The following is an 18,122-nucleotide window of genomic DNA, read 5'->3' on the forward strand; positions in this document are numbered from 1 at the left end:
TATTGCATTTAAAGGAATAGAGTGGTGATGCAGCCGCAGGTCAGTTTTCCTGACCAGGACACATTAACTGGACCGCTGGATGAATTTACAGTAAAAGCTTGTGTGAGCCAGCAGGGGAGGAAGAAATCTTCTCTACATCTCGGGTAAGTACAGACTCATCAGTATGAGTCAAAGATTTGCTCCTCAATGACAGAGTTTTCTTCCGTTCCTCCCTCCCTTCCTTTTTTCTTTATCAACGCCAACAGATTTGAAGAGATGACAGCCGACGACGACGACGAGGTGAGAAGTGCAGTCAGATTCCTTCATGGACGCGGTAACGGTTGCCATGGTTTTTCGCAATACCACTCATGCTTTAAACCGTAATTTCTGATCTCTGTTAGCTGTTAACGTATCTTCCTCTAATCAGAAAATCATTGCTCTACTTCGTAGTGAAAATTACCACAACTACAAGCTTTCCCATTTTTCCTCCAGAAGAAGAACTGATGTTGTGGTTTGTTAGAGTAGGATCGACCAGACGTTTTCTCGTTCCAGAATGTCCTGATTTCTTTAGGTTTGTTCCATGAAGCAGTGCGTTAAATACTCGCACATCCAGTTTGTGCCTCCAATTTACTTAAATTGTATTTAAGAAAAATACAAAAGCCATGACGCCATCATCTGTGCTTTCCAAACTTGTTTGACTTTCGTGACTTTGGTGGAGGTTCTGAATTTGAACGAAGCAAAAACAAATCTCTTTATTACAACATTTAGGAAAATAGGATTCATTTAGGTAATTTTGAGTGACCTTCAGCGACAAAGAGTGTTTCCACATAACTGTAGATTGAGAAACTTTTTATATTTTTTGCAGCCTACATAAATATTGTTTTTGTTCTTTGATCCAATTGTTCATTACGTCTGAAAATTCCCCTAAATCACGCCAACCTCGTTTCTCAGGCTCACTTTAAGCTACTTTTTACATACATAAATCTTGTGGCTTTCACCGTTTGTCAGCTGTTTCCATTTTTTTTTTTTTCAGTCGCCAGGTATTGTTTAAACCCTCCCTCGTCTTTTCCTTTCTGTAGGCGCAGCTTGGCTTCTACACCAGCCACTGCAGTTCCTGTGCCCTCCAAACATGCCCTCATCCGGTAGCTGCAGTCCTCAAGGAGCGCACAGCTTCAGCAGTTTAGCAGGCCGAACCCCTGCAGAGGGCATCACGGTGGAAGAGAGCGAAAACCCGACGTGGCAACACGACGCTGTTTGTACTTGCTCATTGATTTATTGCACTTTAGTGTAGATCTAATCACTGGATGTGAGAGGACAGCAATTTGGATATGTCTGAAGACTGCAAATAAATACTTTATTATTAGAAATTATATATTTAAAAAAAACGCTTATTTTGTTTAATAATTTCTTTGTCCTTGTGTAAAAAAAAAAAAAAAAAAAGCTAAAATACACAGTTTCATTGAAGACGATCAATACTCGAGTCTTTATTAAATGTTGGCTTCTACGGACATGCTTTGTGCCGGTCCAATCCCACCAGAACCGAAGCTCTGCTGCTATTTTCTGCAGCTCCATAATTAACAGATGGCATTTTTTGTGTACGTCACGCATGCATCATCTCCCCGATCACATAATCAACCCCCTACTACTCCACTCCCGCCCGCCCCCCTGCCCCCTCCCAAGCCTCCTCCACTGTATTGCTGACTCATTGTCATAGCCCCTGAATCTGCTGCCTGTCTGCATATCTCTGCCTCCGCTGCTGCTGCTGCTGCCTCTTCAGCACCACAGACCCGGACCAGATGGGGCTGCCCCGGCTCGTCCTGCGCTGTACGTTTATCTGTGTCTCGTTACGCCGTAAACAGACTGACTGCCCAGCGGGTGTGATTGTTGTAAAAAGTGTCATCGTGTATTTTATTTATTTATTTATTTATTTTTTTTAGCCGTGTTAGCTATTTCTTTGCTGTAAGGTCTTATAGTAGCCGTTTGGCTGAAAACTGTTTACATCAAGGGAAATCTTCAAACACTGTGCAACACATATTGCTTGAAAAAACTAAATAGTTTGATTATGTAATATGTTTTATAGTGAAGTACAGCTACACACAGCATGCTGGATCCTCCTCTGTGTTTTAGTGCAGCGTTTTCTGGTTTCATGGTTGTTTTTGATGCTGGAACGTTCAGACAGCAGGTCAGCGATGACATGAATGGCACCCCGGGAGATCGATCAACTATTCCTACATTTTTGGAGAAAACTAAACACGTTCTATAATTTTGCTTTAAAAAAAATTTAGTAAAAAAAAAACAAACAAAAAAAACCCCTGCATATTTCTCTGTGTATCCTAGCTGTCGCTCTTTGGAGCAGACCTTTTAGAGTGAAGTTTTTGTGAATCTCAAGCTATGTTTTAATGATTCTTAGCCAGTAGAAAACTGACATTTTAATATTTGAAACAGTGGAAGCTTTTGGAAGCAGGCACTCATTTACCAGGATCAGTAAATAGTTATAATTCCTTATGGTGCATTTTTTTATTGTCTGGACATGAAACTGACAGATGTTCGTTTTGCTTGTTTTCTTGAGTGCCAATATTGTCCCACGACTGAATGACACCCTGGGCGGTGAGCCATATTACCCATATAGAACAGAGCCACCAGTGCAGGTTTCCTCTGATTATGGAAACATCATTACAGACACTGATCTACAAATGAATGTGTTTTACCCTTGTGGGGTTTTTTCCTCAGTCTACAAGCAGAGCCTTCTCTTCATTATTTTGTCATGTTATAACTCTTCACTACACATCTCCTGGTTAGCCTAAACTCTTCCAAGTATTAAAACAAAGTTTCAGTAACTTTTTAGTGACGTGATCGTCATTGTAACGTTATCCAACCTGATTAAAAGCAAGTAAAAAGGGCGAGTCGTCTGGTCATTTGTGTATTTTTTGATGCAATAATTCTGGCTAATGCCACAGATTAACAGGACCGAATGAATGAATGTAAATTCTCCATTCAAGTACAGCTTTTGTGGTAATTAAGTTGAACTTTTAGTCAGATTTTTGCCGTTACAATAAGCAGCATTAAGGAATAAATTGCACTCAGTTTCTGTAATATCGCCTTGAAAATTATTTTCTGTGATTTGTTACTTTTTTCTTCTTGGTATAAAGAGGGAGAGGCTCTTTCTTTCTCTCAGGGGCTGCTCAAAATGGGAAAGACAAGAAAACTTGCCAATGAATTGATGAAGTGTACCTGGACTGTAACTGATCGCTTCATCAACACACAAAGTGGTTTTGGTTAGAAACACAGGATGAAGTGGGAAAACGTGGACCAGTTTCTGTTCCAAAGTCCATAAGAACCCTGTTAGAGTGAGCTTTTTGAAATACAGGCGTGTTTTGGACAGAAATCAAATGGTCTCTGCCAGAAAACTTACAGAAAATGAGGTACATGGCCAAAAAAGCCATCAGATCCAGAATGCCGCTGCCCATAGTCTCACTAAAACCGGAAAATTAGTGCAGATGACCTGAGTTTCAAAGTTTGGCTCCCTGTAGCTCAGAGAATAGCCTTTAAAATACTGTTGGTTTATAAAAATCACTGAACGGCACCACAATACAGTTTGGGGCAATTGAAGACGATCTGTTTTAAGGTTTTAATGTGGATGCCACTGTGCATCCACATTAATTTTGAAAAACTTTGAACTACCCACCAAATATATCTGATATTGTGTCCATTCACCAGGAAGACTGCAGAGCTGCAAACCAAAGTACAGAACATGCTCTACTTACTGCAGCGCTGCCACCCTGAGGGGAAAGAAGTCACGTTTAATTAAAAGATAAGTTTGATGAGCATTTAGGTGAGCAACTAAACAGGACTAGGAAATGTGCCACCTAAAATATCGTGCTATTAAAGTCATTCGCCGTCACCTTGTAACTACTGCAGAGGCAAAAACTATGAGAGGAAACAATCTGCCTCCTAGTGGCAACCAGAAGAAAAACATCAGATTGATCTTAATTTGGATAAAACTTCCCCGGATCGCCTTCAGACGGTGCGGCACACTTTAACGGATAATATTCAGGATTAGAACAAAACATTAGGGAATCACAAGCTCTTGAGTTTTCAGTTTTATTTAAGGTTTATTTTTTCCAGACCTGCAGAGGACAGTTCATTTCCGTTAAGCGCCTCAAAGTTGCCGTTTTTTTTTTCTCCTTGCAACATCATGTTAAAAACCCACTGAATGACGACTGTGTTGATTTCTCCTGGATGAATTTGTTCATCTTTGTGAATACTGTTAAATAGGGAACAGCGAGGGAGAGATGGTGGGAGGTGGGGAGGKTGTGGGGAGGAGGGGGGAAAGTAGGGGGCAGGGGGCAAGAGAGAGAAAAGACAGAGCGAACACGAATCAGAATTAAGACTTCAAAAAAGGAGGAAGAAAAAAAAAAGGCGGCGGTCGGAGAGGTTGATCTCATTTCTAAAGGCTGAGGGCTCCTTGATTTATTACTACGGTACTCGGTACGGTCTTTGCAGCACCTCGCTTTGGGTCGCGCGCTTGCATACAGCTGCCGAGGGTCGCATGAGAAATTGCGTAACTCTCAGCAGTCGGTAACGCTCCGGCTTCGCTCTCTCTCTCTACTGCTTCTATTTTTAAGGCCTCGTTTGAAAGCCCTCGTGGATCGAACGATGGGACCCGCTGACCTCTTTACTACCCTCGTTTTGATCTCTTGACGTTTCCTCTTCCATCTGGTCACTGGCCGCCCACCCCATCTTCATCTGGTGGCTGTCCGTGTTAGGGCTAGCTATTGTAGGTACCACACAGTGGCACTGTGAGTAAAGAGTCTAACCCTAGTGCTCAGGATGTGTGCCATGATTTCCCACAGCCCCTGGCTCCCTGCGGTAAGGCACTGCTCTATCCTCTGATACAGAGGTTCAGCAAAACTCTCCCTCAAGCAGAACGCGGGGGGCCCATGGGAGCCCCTTTACTAAAGAGAGTATGAGCCAAGTGGCCTCTGATGCGGGCCATTTGTGTCCGTACCTAACAGGGAGCCCATGCATAGCCTGTGCCCTAAACTCCTGCAGCATCTGAAAACGCTCTCCAACCCGATCTCTCTTCCCCCCCCCCCTGCCCTTAATAGTTTATAAAACCCACTCTCGTGTAATTCATCTCTCTCTCTCTCTCACCTCGACCGATCCCCAACGAGGCTGTAAGGTTGAACCGCTTCAGTCTCCTGCTCAGACGAGGCGGGGCGGAGCAGGAAGGGGAGGGGGAGAGTGAGCGTCTTTGGGGCAAAGCTTAAAAGAGTAGATTCACAGCTTGCTTCATTCCTCAAAAAAAAAAAACTAATCATGACTTCAACTTTCCAAAAAACACAAATGTTATCATGCTTAATTATGTTATTTTATTCATTTTCCTTTATATACGTTTAAAAAGACCTCACTTCTGCTAATTTGTTTCTTTTGCCAGTTTGTGGAGTTAGCTCATGTGTCACCACTGGGCACTTTAATGCTCTACTGATTCTTGTGCTTTCTGCTAGACGGTAAAGCTGCACAACAAATCCCACGTTACGCCCAGAACTAGGTCTAAAGGGGTGGCGATGGCGGCAGACGAAGGGAACTGGATGACTGTGCGCCACAAACGAAAACAAAAAACCAAACAGGCCTTCAGAGTAGACACAAAGGAAGGAGGAAGAGAACAAAGAAGAAAGCAAGTTTGTTATTTTGTTAATTTTTCATACTCTGCAGATTGGTGTGTATTGCATTGGGAGAGAAGGGAGAGGGGGACAGGATGAGTGGGTACAAAGTGGGGTGGGCGGGGTGGGGAAGAAGGGAGGGGTGGGGTGGGATCGGATGTTTGCTCCAGTCTATTCAGTGGCGATCCACAGCGGCACTCTGTAGTAGCTCTGTGGCGGGCTGTCCTGGGGGTCTGAAGGCGGTCTGGAAGCCTGGTGGAGGGGAGTGGAACTGACCGGTGGGGTTGGCTGTGGGAGGGGGCAGGTAGGGAGCCCAGCCGCTGGGGGCTCTGTGGTGGAGGGGGAGGTGGCCGTCGAGAAGGCCGCTGTGGAGGGGCTGTGGGGGGGCGGGCACCGCGGAGCTGGCTGGACCGTCCATCTCTGTTAGCGCCTGCAGGGACTTGAGCCAGTGTGGCGGGTTGTCGTCTTGGAGACAGTCTAAACTGCTGCCGGCCGAGGCGGGGATGCCTGCGGTGGAGAGACAAGAGACAAAGACGCTTCAGACTTTCGACTGGAACAGAAAAGCCAGTCTTTTCAGTCACGCATTTTGAAGAAAGACACAAAATATGGATGTGCAGATTTTACAGACTCGTCTGGGGTTGGTGGCAACTTGAGGAATATGAACATCCAAATGATTGACCGGTAAAACAGGAAATGATGTCATTTCCTTTAACCAGAGATTTGTTTTTTTTTTTTTTTACACCAATTCTGTTTGGGAAAACAAAAGATGAGCAACTTGTTACACCTTCATCTGAGACAAGCATGAAAAAAACAATATATATGAACTAATCAAACTTGGACCAATTATAGATTTTACAGAAGATTTTCTCAGTTTGCCTCAAAATATCGTTAAGCTCTCATCTCCTATTGTGGGTTTATTCTTACAAACACACAACCGATCAAAGCCGTCTCTTGTCTTACGACTGGAAAATTTGATCACTGACAAAAACAAACAAACAAAACAAACAGTAATGTCGCAGAAACCAGCAGAACTGAATTAAATCTGTAATTAATGAGATGTTAATCACATAAATGAGTTTGCATTTATCGTATTAAGTGAGATACTAGTGGCCCAATTTGAAGATGGCTTCTGCTCTCAAATCTAAACTTTTACATCATTTCCATTAATGTCAGGCAGCTGGGAAAACAGCTGAAACCAAGTTTTTAACATACAATTTGTAAAATAATAATAATCAAGAAAAGGCTTGTCAGTTTTTCTCCACTTTCAAATCAAGGCTAAAAGTCACCTGCTTAGAGTTGCCTTTGATTCATAACTGGAACATCGATCAATGTTTAATGTACATTTACTTGATGATGGAATTTGAAGAAATGTATTGTTTATTGCTCGTTTCATAATTATTATGTTTTTATGGCGTAAAATCCCTTTGAACTGCCTTATTGCTGAAATGTGGGCTTGACTTACAACATGTGACCAGAGTTTAGGTCAAACTGCAAGAGAAAAAGGGTTCGTCTCTTTGTTAGGGTTGTGAAAGAGACAAGAGGTTCTATTTTTAACGCAGGTGATTAATCTAAAAAGATTTTAATATTCAATAATACAGATTAATGGATTTACCTATGTGGACCTAAAAGCTGCTCTCATAGAACGTAGTTCAAAGCAGCGCTTTCCGCGGCCTTGTGCTGCGGTCAAATGCAGTCGCAAACACGAGTGAAAAGACGAGGAAAGAGAGTCAGACTGGTGTGCAATGAACGTTTAACCCTCCATGCAACGGTGAATTATCCTTCGCCAGAACTCAATCAGTTTATAGTTTACATTTCAAACCATTTTAAATCTCATTTTAAACCTTCCTGAATATTACAACCTAAAAACCAGAGATGTTTGCTTTGAAACAATAAAACACTTTCTTAAACGAGAGTTTTCACATCTCCAGCTGACAAAGCCGAGCACAGAGATTAATCACAGAGCTAGAGTGTGATTAATTAGATTAAACGTTTTAACAGATTCACAGCGCTACTCTTTATATATAATGCATAGGATTATCTGTTCGGAAGTCGAGTCCAGCCGATGTTTTTTTTACCTGTGATGATGGCAGGATCCATCCAGCTGGCCGTGCTGTCCCAGCTGAGGCTGTGTGAAATGCCTGCCGGCCCCGCCGGCCCACCGATGTGGTTAACACTGTTGGAGGACGAGGAAGATGAAGAGGAGGAGGAGTTGGGGAGGCCACCAAAGTTGATATTGATGTTGGGCAGAAGAGCTCTCAGTCCGTCCTGCCACTCTTTCACATTTAGGCCGTCTATAGAGCTGCTGTTTTCTGCAGGGCAGGACAAGAGGGACACCGGAAAAAACAATCAATACTCGCTAATCAAAAACACCCATCTTCGTGTTGAGCAGAAGAGTTTGCGTGTTGCGATATTAAATGTCTTTCTGACACGTCTCGTCTGAATTTTGTCTTAACACGCACTAACTCTGCATTAAAGCAGCCTGGCTGGTACCTGAGATGGGGATCCCTCCCAGCCCCGTGTTGTGCTGAGGGGGCAGATTCAGGTCCAGGATGTTACTGTGTGAGGCAGCACTGGCTGAGTGGTTCAAGTGTGCGAGGTTGTTTCGTGTGGGGATGCCCATCCAGGGGTGTCTGGTGGCGGGGGGCTGCTGCTGCTGCTGACCGGCCTGGCTGTTGTGGCCGCCGGGGAAACTGAAGGAGCTGTAGAAGGCTCTGTGGTGGAGCGGGTGGACGCGCGGCAGGCCGCCGGGGAAGTGGTGGGATGTGCTGAGATTGGACGGCGGCAGGCCCGGACCGTGGCCGCTCCCCGGCGCGAGCGGCCCGGGAGACGAGGGGCTCTGATCCTGAACCGATAGCTCCTTCTCTATCAGGTCGGCCAGAGCCTTGCGGGTGACGTCGAAGGGGTCGAAGCCCAGGTCGTCGTCCTGCTGTTTGCTGGAGGAGCCGAAACCGAAGGCCGCTTGCCAGTCTGTTGAGGAAGACACTGGTATTGTGTCTTCCGAAGGAGAAGAAGGTAGTTAGTTTGGTTACCAGATGTCGACGCTTTTAATCAGAAAGGTACGTTTGCATTTCAACGAGAGTAGTTTTGTTTATTTACTGCATCTCCTTTGACAGTCCAACAGCCACTGTGTTAGGAAGACAGAGATGCAAAATAAAGCATTTGCACAACTAGACAGTGTTTTGTAAAAAAGGACCTTTTTTCCACATTTCATCACATTATAACTACAAACGTTAAAAGTATTTGCCATGTGCAGGGATTTCTTTTCTGGTTGGTCAACACAAACTAGAGCAGCAGAAGAAAATTTTATGGTTTTCAAACTTTTTGTGCAGCGTATATTTGTGTTCACACAACAATACCTGCCCATCATTCTCAACAAAACACCAAAAGCTCAAACAAGTCTATCCTCTCTTATTGTCACAGACTCTGCAGCTAATTTATATCTGGATGCCATGAGCCAAGTTTAACTGTAGCTAGTGTTTAATGTCCTACTGGAAGGTGAAAATCTGACTGCACTGTGTCAAACCAACCAAACTCTTTGAAAAACCTGTTCCTCCCCCTCGCATGTGGAGGCACCGTCCTAAGAATCACTGAAGGAAACAACACAAAAACCTCTGATGAAGCAACTTCCTTCTTCATAAAATGTAAACACAAATGGTGCAGTGTCAGATTTTAGCGGTGGCAAGTTTTCTCATTTGTGTTTGATAAAAGACCATGAGCCATTTCTCCTTCTAGATTAGAAGCTAGACTCACTCCGACTGTCCTTTGTTTTTCTCCACACATTCAGCATGTTGACCACAGAGTTTAATTTTGGTTACARGACCGACTTCTTCTCCTTACAGTTGTCATTTTCTCCAATTGTGGCAAATTGCAGAGTGGGACTTTTTATAGCTTTYCTTCCTTCCAGATTCTTGGAACCCACAGGTAATAGTTAGATTCTCCTACCTGAGCTCTGGATCTCTGCAGATTGTTCTGTTTTGTGTTGGACAAAATAAAATCCCAACACTGAAGTGTGTGGTTGCAACACGACAAACGTTAACACATTTAATTGTTTTAAAGGTTTTGCGTAGTTGAACAGTAATTTTTAGCATGCGACTTTAACGCCCTCAAAAGTTCAATGAAARAATTTACAAGMTATTTAAGCTACTCGATACCTGATGTGAAGAGTATCTGTGGTTCTGGTGTCATGGGCCAGTCGGAACTGCCGCGGGAGGAGCTGGGGAAAGGGGGCAGGCCAGCGGGGAGAGGGTTTGGATGTCTGAAGTTACTGTTGTCTGAAAAAAGCGACTGGGACTCTGCCGCAGCACCCTCAAAGGGCGAACGGGCCGAGAGGTCCGACATGCTGATGGGCACCACCAGGATGGGTTTCGTTAGACCCGGGGGAGGGGAAGGGGAGTCACTTGTGGGCATCTGCAGAATGAGAGGAAGGCGAAACACTTGTAAGAGATGTGACTCGGTGGGATTCGCTTCGGATCAAAGGAACAAGGTTGCTTGCTTCACCTGTTGTAAAGTTTCTCCATTGACCATACCGATTGATTCTGGAGGTTTGTCATTGGGACTGCAGATAGAAATTGTGATAACGGATTAGAAAAAAAAAAGAAAAGTTTACAGCAGAACAGATTGGTTTGAGGTGTCTCCATTACCTATTACTGTCACAGTTGGAGGAGAAGGGGGATAGGGTGGGACGCTGGCCTGGACCCAACTCTGATTCTAGCCCATCTGAATTACTAGCTTCCTGGTCTAGATAGTCTAACAGCGGAGGGGACTTGCGGTCTTCTGAAAGTCCGTTGGCCAGTTTGTTGTGCCCCGACAGCGTCGGCCAGCCGTCTTTACCGTTGCTACTGTTAGTTCTGTTATAAAGAAGGAAGAAAAAAGAAAAAATTTCAACCATCCAGCGCTACACTGGGAGAAAGCAGCACAGCAGATAAATGAAAACAGGTCTAACCTCTGTGTGGAGTTGGGTTTACTCTTTGACTTTTCTGTCCCACAAGCTGGAGGTTGTAGAAAACCAGGATTTATTTTGTAGAGGTCTTGGAGGAGTTTCTGCTCGTACTCTTGATGTTTCCCCGCCTTAGTACAAGTTTAAGATTAAAGATGAATAAAACAAACATCCCTATAAGCAAGAAATCTTAAAAAAAAAAAAAAAATTAACACTTTACATATTTTAATAATAAAACCGTAACCTCACCTGCATCTCCTCTTTAGTAAAGCTAGCTGCTTCATCCCCCAACTCATGTAGATACATACAATCAGGTTTGGGGCATTGCATACTTTTGAGGAAGTAACTGCAGTATTTTGTTGTGCCTAAAGAAGCCTGTAAAGCGAGAGAGAGAACCAAATCCTACTGTTAATGCACAAGTATTACAATATGAAAAAATATATACAGCTCTGGAAAAAATAAAGAGACCACTGCACTGAACCCCATTGAAAAACTCATGGTTATTCCAACAAATATTGTTTGACCATTTCTCATTTTCGGCAAATAAATACTAAATTTCTGCGAGGAATTTCAGAGACATGTTGTCAGTAGTTCATAGAATAAAAGAACAATGTTCATTTTACTCAAACATGTACCAATAAAAAGTTAAATCAGAGAAATGGATAATTTTAAGTGGTCTCTTAAATTTTTCCAGAGCTATGTATACATATCTGATGATGATACAACTTCTGATTACATTCAACACGTAAAATGAGAATTTTAAAGACCCACAGAGGGCAGCAGAAAACCCCTGGTTTACCTTGAGTGTTCTCCCGTCGACGACCACATTGTTCACACACTGTATTGCTCTTAAAGCGTCTTCGGAACGGATGTAAGTGACATAAGCGCTGGCACTGGGCCCCTGAACGGCAAACAAAACAAAAGCAAACAGATTAATCAAACAGACCATTCACGGCTGTTTTAGGCTCATGTGATACCAACATATTGACTCAAATGAAACCTTTGTGTTTGTTCCCGACTTATGACACAAGTCGCAGTTTGCTTCCAACTGATCACAGATGTATTCGTAAACACTGAAGCTTCAAGTCAACCATGATTTATTCCTCACCTGTGAACCTGCGTACGATGTGCTGTTGTTGATGACAACTTTATGGATTTTCCCAAATCGCCCAAAATACTCTGGTCGTTTTAGGACCTGTGGGAAAAAAACCCAAAAAAAGAAACAACACTAAATGTGTGATGTATGCTGTCAGTTCTTTCATAAACATGCTAATCATTTACAAGAAATTGTGTTCAGTGAAAGGAGACACCGGAATCTGACAATTTTCTCTTCACCTTCAAATCAAAAACAGAAAATAAAACAATTTTTTTTCCCATTATCAATTTTTAAAGATATCAACCAGCTGCATTTACTTTCAAGGTTTATACAGTAAAATTCAAGCACTTTTCAAGCAATTCAAAAGGTAACTTTTCAAATGTTTCCAGCAACACAAATGAACTAAAGAAGACAGTTTCAATGCATCATTTTATGATATAATTTATTACTGTCATTAATGCTGTCATTAAAATTGAAATGTCTCTCACACACACACTATACACCTGACTGATCCAAGAACAAAAGACTAATTTAACAAAATTAAATCCCCCAATTTCAATAATGTTATTAAATGTATAAAACATAAGACAATTTTTTATGTCAATGATGCAGACATTGAGCCATTAGGAATAATAAATATTTACCACATTGAAACAATCCAAACAAATCGTGTTAAGGTAAATGACCTTCCTGCTTAAATTAAATGCTTAAACAATATACAAAGAAAGTTGCAAAAAAAAAAAAAAAATCTTTAAAAACTGCTCACACCAAGTTTTCTGGTATTTGTAATAGAAATAATTTTGGTAAATCTGACCTGAAACAAGAGACGATTGGTCTCAATAAATCACAGACAGTGAGAAAAAAATGTTTGTCGTTTTTTTATTCTGCATATGACAATATCTGGTTTCAACTGTAAATAACATTTTTCCCAAATTTAGACTTTTAATCAAGCATCAGATTGTACAGATAAAATATCAATCACTTTCAAGGACTTTATACAGAAATCAAACATTTTCCAAACCTTGAAACTCAAGCCTTTTGAAGGATTTCAAGCATTAGTAGGAACCCTGTACTTTGATACATTTTTGTTATTTTGTTTTATTCAAAATTAGATAAAAGTAATGGTGTTGATTCATGAATTGTCAAATCCCCTCAACTTCTGTTGGATTAAAAATCATGTGGGACTGTTTAATGGTTCTTGGGGAAAAAAAAAAAAAATCTGATATGACAAGAAATCAGTACCAGCAAGGAAGATCCTAATAATTCAGTAGGACTGGCGACTTTTTTCTTTTTTTTTTTTTTAGTATGTGACAAATGTAACAGAGCAACTCTGGCTTATTACACATCCTCTCCCCAGTAAAATGTTTAACCCAGCATTAAGGCACAGCATATTCACTTAAGCCTGTAAAGCACTGTACTCACTTCAGGATCAGCGAGCCGCTGCGACAGCCCCACCACAAACACCAGGTTCCTCTGGACCACTCTGACGCTCGCCAGATGCTTGCGATTTTCTGTCACCTTCTGCTTTTTCTCGTTCTGTTTCTGCTTCTTTTCATTCTTTATCCTTTGGATTTCCTCCTGTGACAGAGGCTTGTACACGGCGGGGTCCTCTGGGTACGGCTGCGCGACAAACAGAAATCAGATAGTGATTTATGGGGAGCGGAGAGTGTATAACATGATGAACTTAAGAAAAAAAAAAAAGAAAAAAAAAGAGCGTATGGGAGCACTAAACAATCCGTCCTGCAGATGAAATTCTCTCTTGTGATAAATCTCTTTGCGCACCTTTCTGCAGGCGGGRCAGAGGCCGTTCTCATCTGTGCGGATGCGGTGCCAACAGAAGCGGCAGATCTGGTAGCCACAAGTGCAGGGGAAGAAATTGACGTCATCAATCTCCAGTGGCTCCATGCACAGAGGGCACTCCATGGGGTCGTCCTTCATTTCAGGGCTGTGGGACATCCTATTGCACGGCGACGTTGAGTAGTACTGGAGCTGGTCACAGAGCACAGGGCTACGAGGAGAGAGGAGAAAAAAAAACGTACAGGAACTCCATCTGGATACAGCTTAAAAACAGCCAGTATATGCTGCTTAAAAGTGTTTATTTGCAAAGGAAATATTAACTACTGGCTAGGGAAGTTTAATGGGCGCTGGGGTAAATGTTGTAGTCTCCATTGTGAGATAAATTTGTGGTGAATTTGAATGATTGTGTTCAACCAGAAAAGCTGACTAATCTGCAGTCTTCTCCAGAACAGCATAGTGTATTTAAGCTTTTGTCTTTTCAAACAGGAGGTGCGTAGATGGCATGAAACTTGCCAAAATATTCATCAAACCTATATCTGTGTATGCAAAAATTAGATTAAAGTACATTTTTGTACATTCAGTATAAGGACAAATGCTCACAAGGGAAAGCAGACACAGTTTGGTCACTCCAACATACGTAGTAGTAAGATTTAGCATCCTCAGGAAAATAACAAGACAGAGCAACAAATGTGTGCATGTGCCATTTGGAGAGAAAACGGCATTAAACCTTTACACTATTTCATTTACAATAATAATAAAAAAAAACAGACCACCTTGAGTAACATGAAATCAGCAGGTGATGTTGATGTCAAAGCGACAAAGATCTACTCAATTTGCACAGTGCTGAAGTGGGGAAAAAAACCCACACGGGGCTAAATATTTCATGTAGCAGTCTTGATAAAACTGGAGTATCAACTGGGAAACAAACTTCACAAATAAAACTGTTCAGAAACACAACGTCAGCAGAAGTGGATGCACAACTATAAAGCGATCTACCGGCAACATTTCAAGGCCGGAGGTCATCAGAAAAAGGGACCGAAACGACAAAGAGGTTTAATACATGGAAACTGTGTTTTAGGGGGCCTTCCCTGTTCATTTGAGTTATTCTGAAATAGAAAACAACACGCCGGTCTGCGCGTCTTTGGAAGCGTCGATACGTGCAAGTCACTGAACGCAAGCAGACCCGAAACAAGTCTTTCTCTCCTCTTTGCGGTATTGCTAATACAGCCAACAGCTTCACATTTACAGATCAGCTAAAAGACAGGACAGGAAGCTGAGAACTTCTGTTGTCCCAAAAAGAAAAGTCAACCTCCATGGATTTTCATTTAAATTTGATTAATTTCTGTAAGCGGCCCTTGAGTGAAGAAATCCTTTAACAGTGAAAATAAGGCAACTTAGAGCGTAAAACATATACTAGGACAGACTAGGACTAGGACGTACAGACGACATAAGCAGTACCTTTTCTTTTTTTTTTTTAAACTTATATTAGTAGCAGGTCAATCAAGTCTTAAAGTGCTTTTGTCCAGCATTGTTCAGGCTTTTGAATGAATTTTTAAGCTCCAGTTTAGAACTGAAAAGCTGCATTTCAAAACTCAGCTAAATCACAGCAATTAAACTCAGAATGCAGTTCAACAGGAACTTCTTACAAGAGAAGCATTGGCCCCTCTCTTATTGCACAACAGACAAATTGTCTTTTCAGACTTAGAAGCCTCTGTTTTATTTAGCATAAAAATACAAATAAAAAAATCACCAGAGATGTTGCTGTGTTTGAGTTTTCAACTGAGATGCTAATGTAAACAGATGCTCATGTAGAGGTTGAATATTAAAAGTGCTTTGCTATTAACAGCTGGTGCCAAAATAACCGCTGCATAAAAGAAAATACATATAGAAGAGGAAGCGTGAGAATATGTCCGTGTGATTTTACAGATGGGCCAGGTTATAAAAAGTTACAATTTTAAAATGATTTTAGTTTATGTCACACATTCACTACAATTTAAAGTCATTAATCAGATGTGAAGTCCTAGAGTGACCAGAGGTTTTTTTCCTTCTTCTACGAATCGCATGCGTCACAGAACGGGACAGTACTCCCCTTCCCCAGCGCGTTACCGCACACTGCTGGTGAGCTGGATGAAACAAGTCTCTTACACAACAGAGACAAAGTCGGGTGTCTGGAAATATCTGTGGCTGCCAAAATCCTGAACAGTCAGGGTGTGTAAATAAAAGAAGGGCAACCCATCACCGTTTTGGGGGTAATAGTGATTTAAGACAACAGCCGGGGAGCTGAAAGCATGCCGGTCTGCAACTGGGAACCTGAGACGACAGTCGAATGTTAACTCTTTGAGGAGCAAAATGGCAAAAATGTGCAATAATCTTCACAATAAGCACATTATTACACACACCTCCATATTTAGTTAGYGTTTATCMAATAGTTTTGCTTGAATCTATACTAAATGTTACCGATAACATTTTTTTTAAATAGTTGTAACTCCTGTTATTTTAGCACCAAATCCAGTAACTGATGCGTTCCCGTTTCAAATAAAAACAGTATTTTTTTTTTCTGTAACTATCAATGATGGAGTGGTATTTTTACTCAAGGTTATACTCTGAGAATCTCATACTCGCCCATGCCTACTCCAACATTGTGCAAAAAATAATGCAACAACGAGGTTATGTAATAATTATGGTAGGCCCAGCTGACATAAACAGAAGCTCTCCCTGAGAAAGCATTACATACATCTGAACATGAATTTTATTAGGCAACTAAGGCAATCTGAAAGCATTATCTGAGGATCTGAAAATCCCTTATCGGTCTCACTTCACAGCACAGTGACATATATGTGTATATACATCAAGCAAAAGCCATTGTAACGCTGGCGGGGTTAGGATTTGCTGAGGGGACTTCAGCAAATCCTGAAGCCCCTTCAGGATTTGTCGTTGGGTGAAAACGACTGTGTCACATCATCAAAAAACGAGCTAAAAACAGAACTGAAGCATTTAGGTGTTAATGCGGATGTTGTAAACATCTCTCGTGGGTTGACAATGCCTGACACGTCATAATACACGTTAAAAGGAAACGTATAACAAGAGAGTTCATTTATACAGAGGGAAAAAAAGAGAAAGAGAGTGAGTTTTTAGCAGATGAACACCAGCGTTGGGTCCTTCGTGACAACACCACTGCCAGCAGACTCACTCTGTGACCAACCCGGACCGACAGAAGCTAAACGGGAGGAAGTTAATTTAGACGAAACGCAAACATTTCGGATGCTTTGGCAGCGGTCCGCTAATAAACACATATTTACAAGTGTATCACCATCTCACTGGCTCGATTATAAAGTCAAAAAATACACAGATTTAAACCCCGGTGGGCGACTTTACAGGCTCTGTCAGWGACTAACTCTGTCTTTGGATCTGACGTTATGACAGATGTTATTTGACTAACGTTGAGCTAAGCTAACATTAGCTACGTTTTGGTAAGAGAAGCCGGTCTGCCTGTTGGCGCGTATCCAGCTCGACTGCAACACTAGTCACAAAAACAATTCACAGTAAAATTTATTCCAACCTAATATCGACATTCGCGAATAATGAGAACATGACATGACGTTACAGGGCGCTGAAAGTGACAGCTTGGGTAATGCTAACCGCTTAGCCTGCATGCTAACATTATCACCAGAAATGTACGACGCGGCCTATAGAAGCTAACAGTGAACCCCTGGCCTTATAAACAACTGACATTGGTCTGAGGATACACAAATTACCTGGACAGTGATTCGCTGGGTTTGGAAAAAAGCTCCAATCACTTCTTAAGTTTGAAACGAAGCCACCTATCTTTTATTCGCTGGATGTAGGATGAAACCCTACTTGGCTAACGTTAGCGTTACTTACCCTGTCCGTATTTAGCTTAGGATTCCACTCCAAAGGAGTCACACCAAACTGGGCGGGGGCTGCAAGCCAATGTACCTGAAACGGTGAAATTTCTAAATATGGTAACTTACGATAGCGGTAATCGTGGGGTTCTGTTCTAATCGGGAGGCTGTAAAGATGTTTTGCCCTTTCTTTTCTTGGTATTGTTAAGACAAATTACGCTCAAACCACCATCTTAGCTAGCATTATAGTAGGGAGGAGGGAGTGGGGCAAGTATTCGGTGCCATTGAGTTTGCGCCGATACAGGACGGAATTATGGGAAAACGAGTTTTTATATTTTACACGCCCATCTACATTCAAAGCAGTAAAATAGTAGCTATGCAATGTAAGGTAGGTTTTTTTTGTTTTGTTTTTTTTAGCAACAATACATTTCTTTGAAAATAACGTACACGAAAAAAATTATTCCAAACAACTGTTCACCTGGACTACTTCCTTATCAAATGCCGACACTGGTTAGAATTATTATTATGTAAAAACATGAGCTCCATACCAAATGTTTATTGTTGATGTATTTCTGAGGAACTGTACAATCAACTGTATCAACAATTTAACTGATTCAAGACATTCAGTTACAACAGCTTTACACTGTTCTTTGAGTTTCTACAGGCACATGTAGCTCTAAGTTTAATAATACTAATACTACTACTAACAATTATAATAACAATAATAATATACTTTATTGCACATGAGTTTGCACAACAAAACATCATTTTGTAACTATATGCTTTCA

At 41.7% G+C, this 18,122-nt stretch overlaps 1 protein-coding gene across 2 annotated transcripts; it reads right to left on the reverse strand.

Moving 5' to 3' along the window:
• Positions 1 to 5,645: 5,645 nt before the first annotated feature.
• cnot4a (CCR4-NOT transcription complex, subunit 4a) lies at positions 5,646 to 17,607 on the reverse strand. Of its 2 annotated transcripts, none has more exons than XM_008410986.2 (13): positions 17,464 to 17,607; positions 13,457 to 13,682; positions 13,097 to 13,294; positions 11,687 to 11,773; positions 11,378 to 11,479; positions 10,828 to 10,953; positions 10,585 to 10,709; positions 10,283 to 10,489; positions 10,140 to 10,197; positions 9,794 to 10,049; positions 8,133 to 8,636; positions 7,718 to 7,951; positions 5,646 to 6,149 (listed from the first exon to the last, which is right to left on the reverse strand). In XM_008410986.2, exons 2-13 carry the CDS (start codon positions 13,628 to 13,630, stop codon positions 5,818 to 5,820), a joined length of 2,403 nt encoding a protein of 800 aa, XP_008409208.1. In that variant the 5' UTR covers positions 13,631 to 13,682; positions 17,464 to 17,607; the 3' UTR covers positions 5,646 to 5,817. The 2 variants fall into 2 exon arrangements, with proteins under 2 accessions (XP_008409208.1, XP_008409207.1); XM_008410985.2 differs by having other exon boundaries at positions 17,354 to 17,607.
• Between the last annotated feature and the right edge of the window lie 515 nt (positions 17,608 to 18,122).

The sequence above is a fragment of the Poecilia reticulata genome, linkage group LG6, assembly GCF_000633615.1.
Source record: "Poecilia reticulata strain Guanapo linkage group LG6, Guppy_female_1.0+MT, whole genome shotgun sequence".
NCBI classification, from domain to species: domain Eukaryota; kingdom Metazoa; phylum Chordata; class Actinopteri; order Cyprinodontiformes; family Poeciliidae; genus Poecilia; species Poecilia reticulata.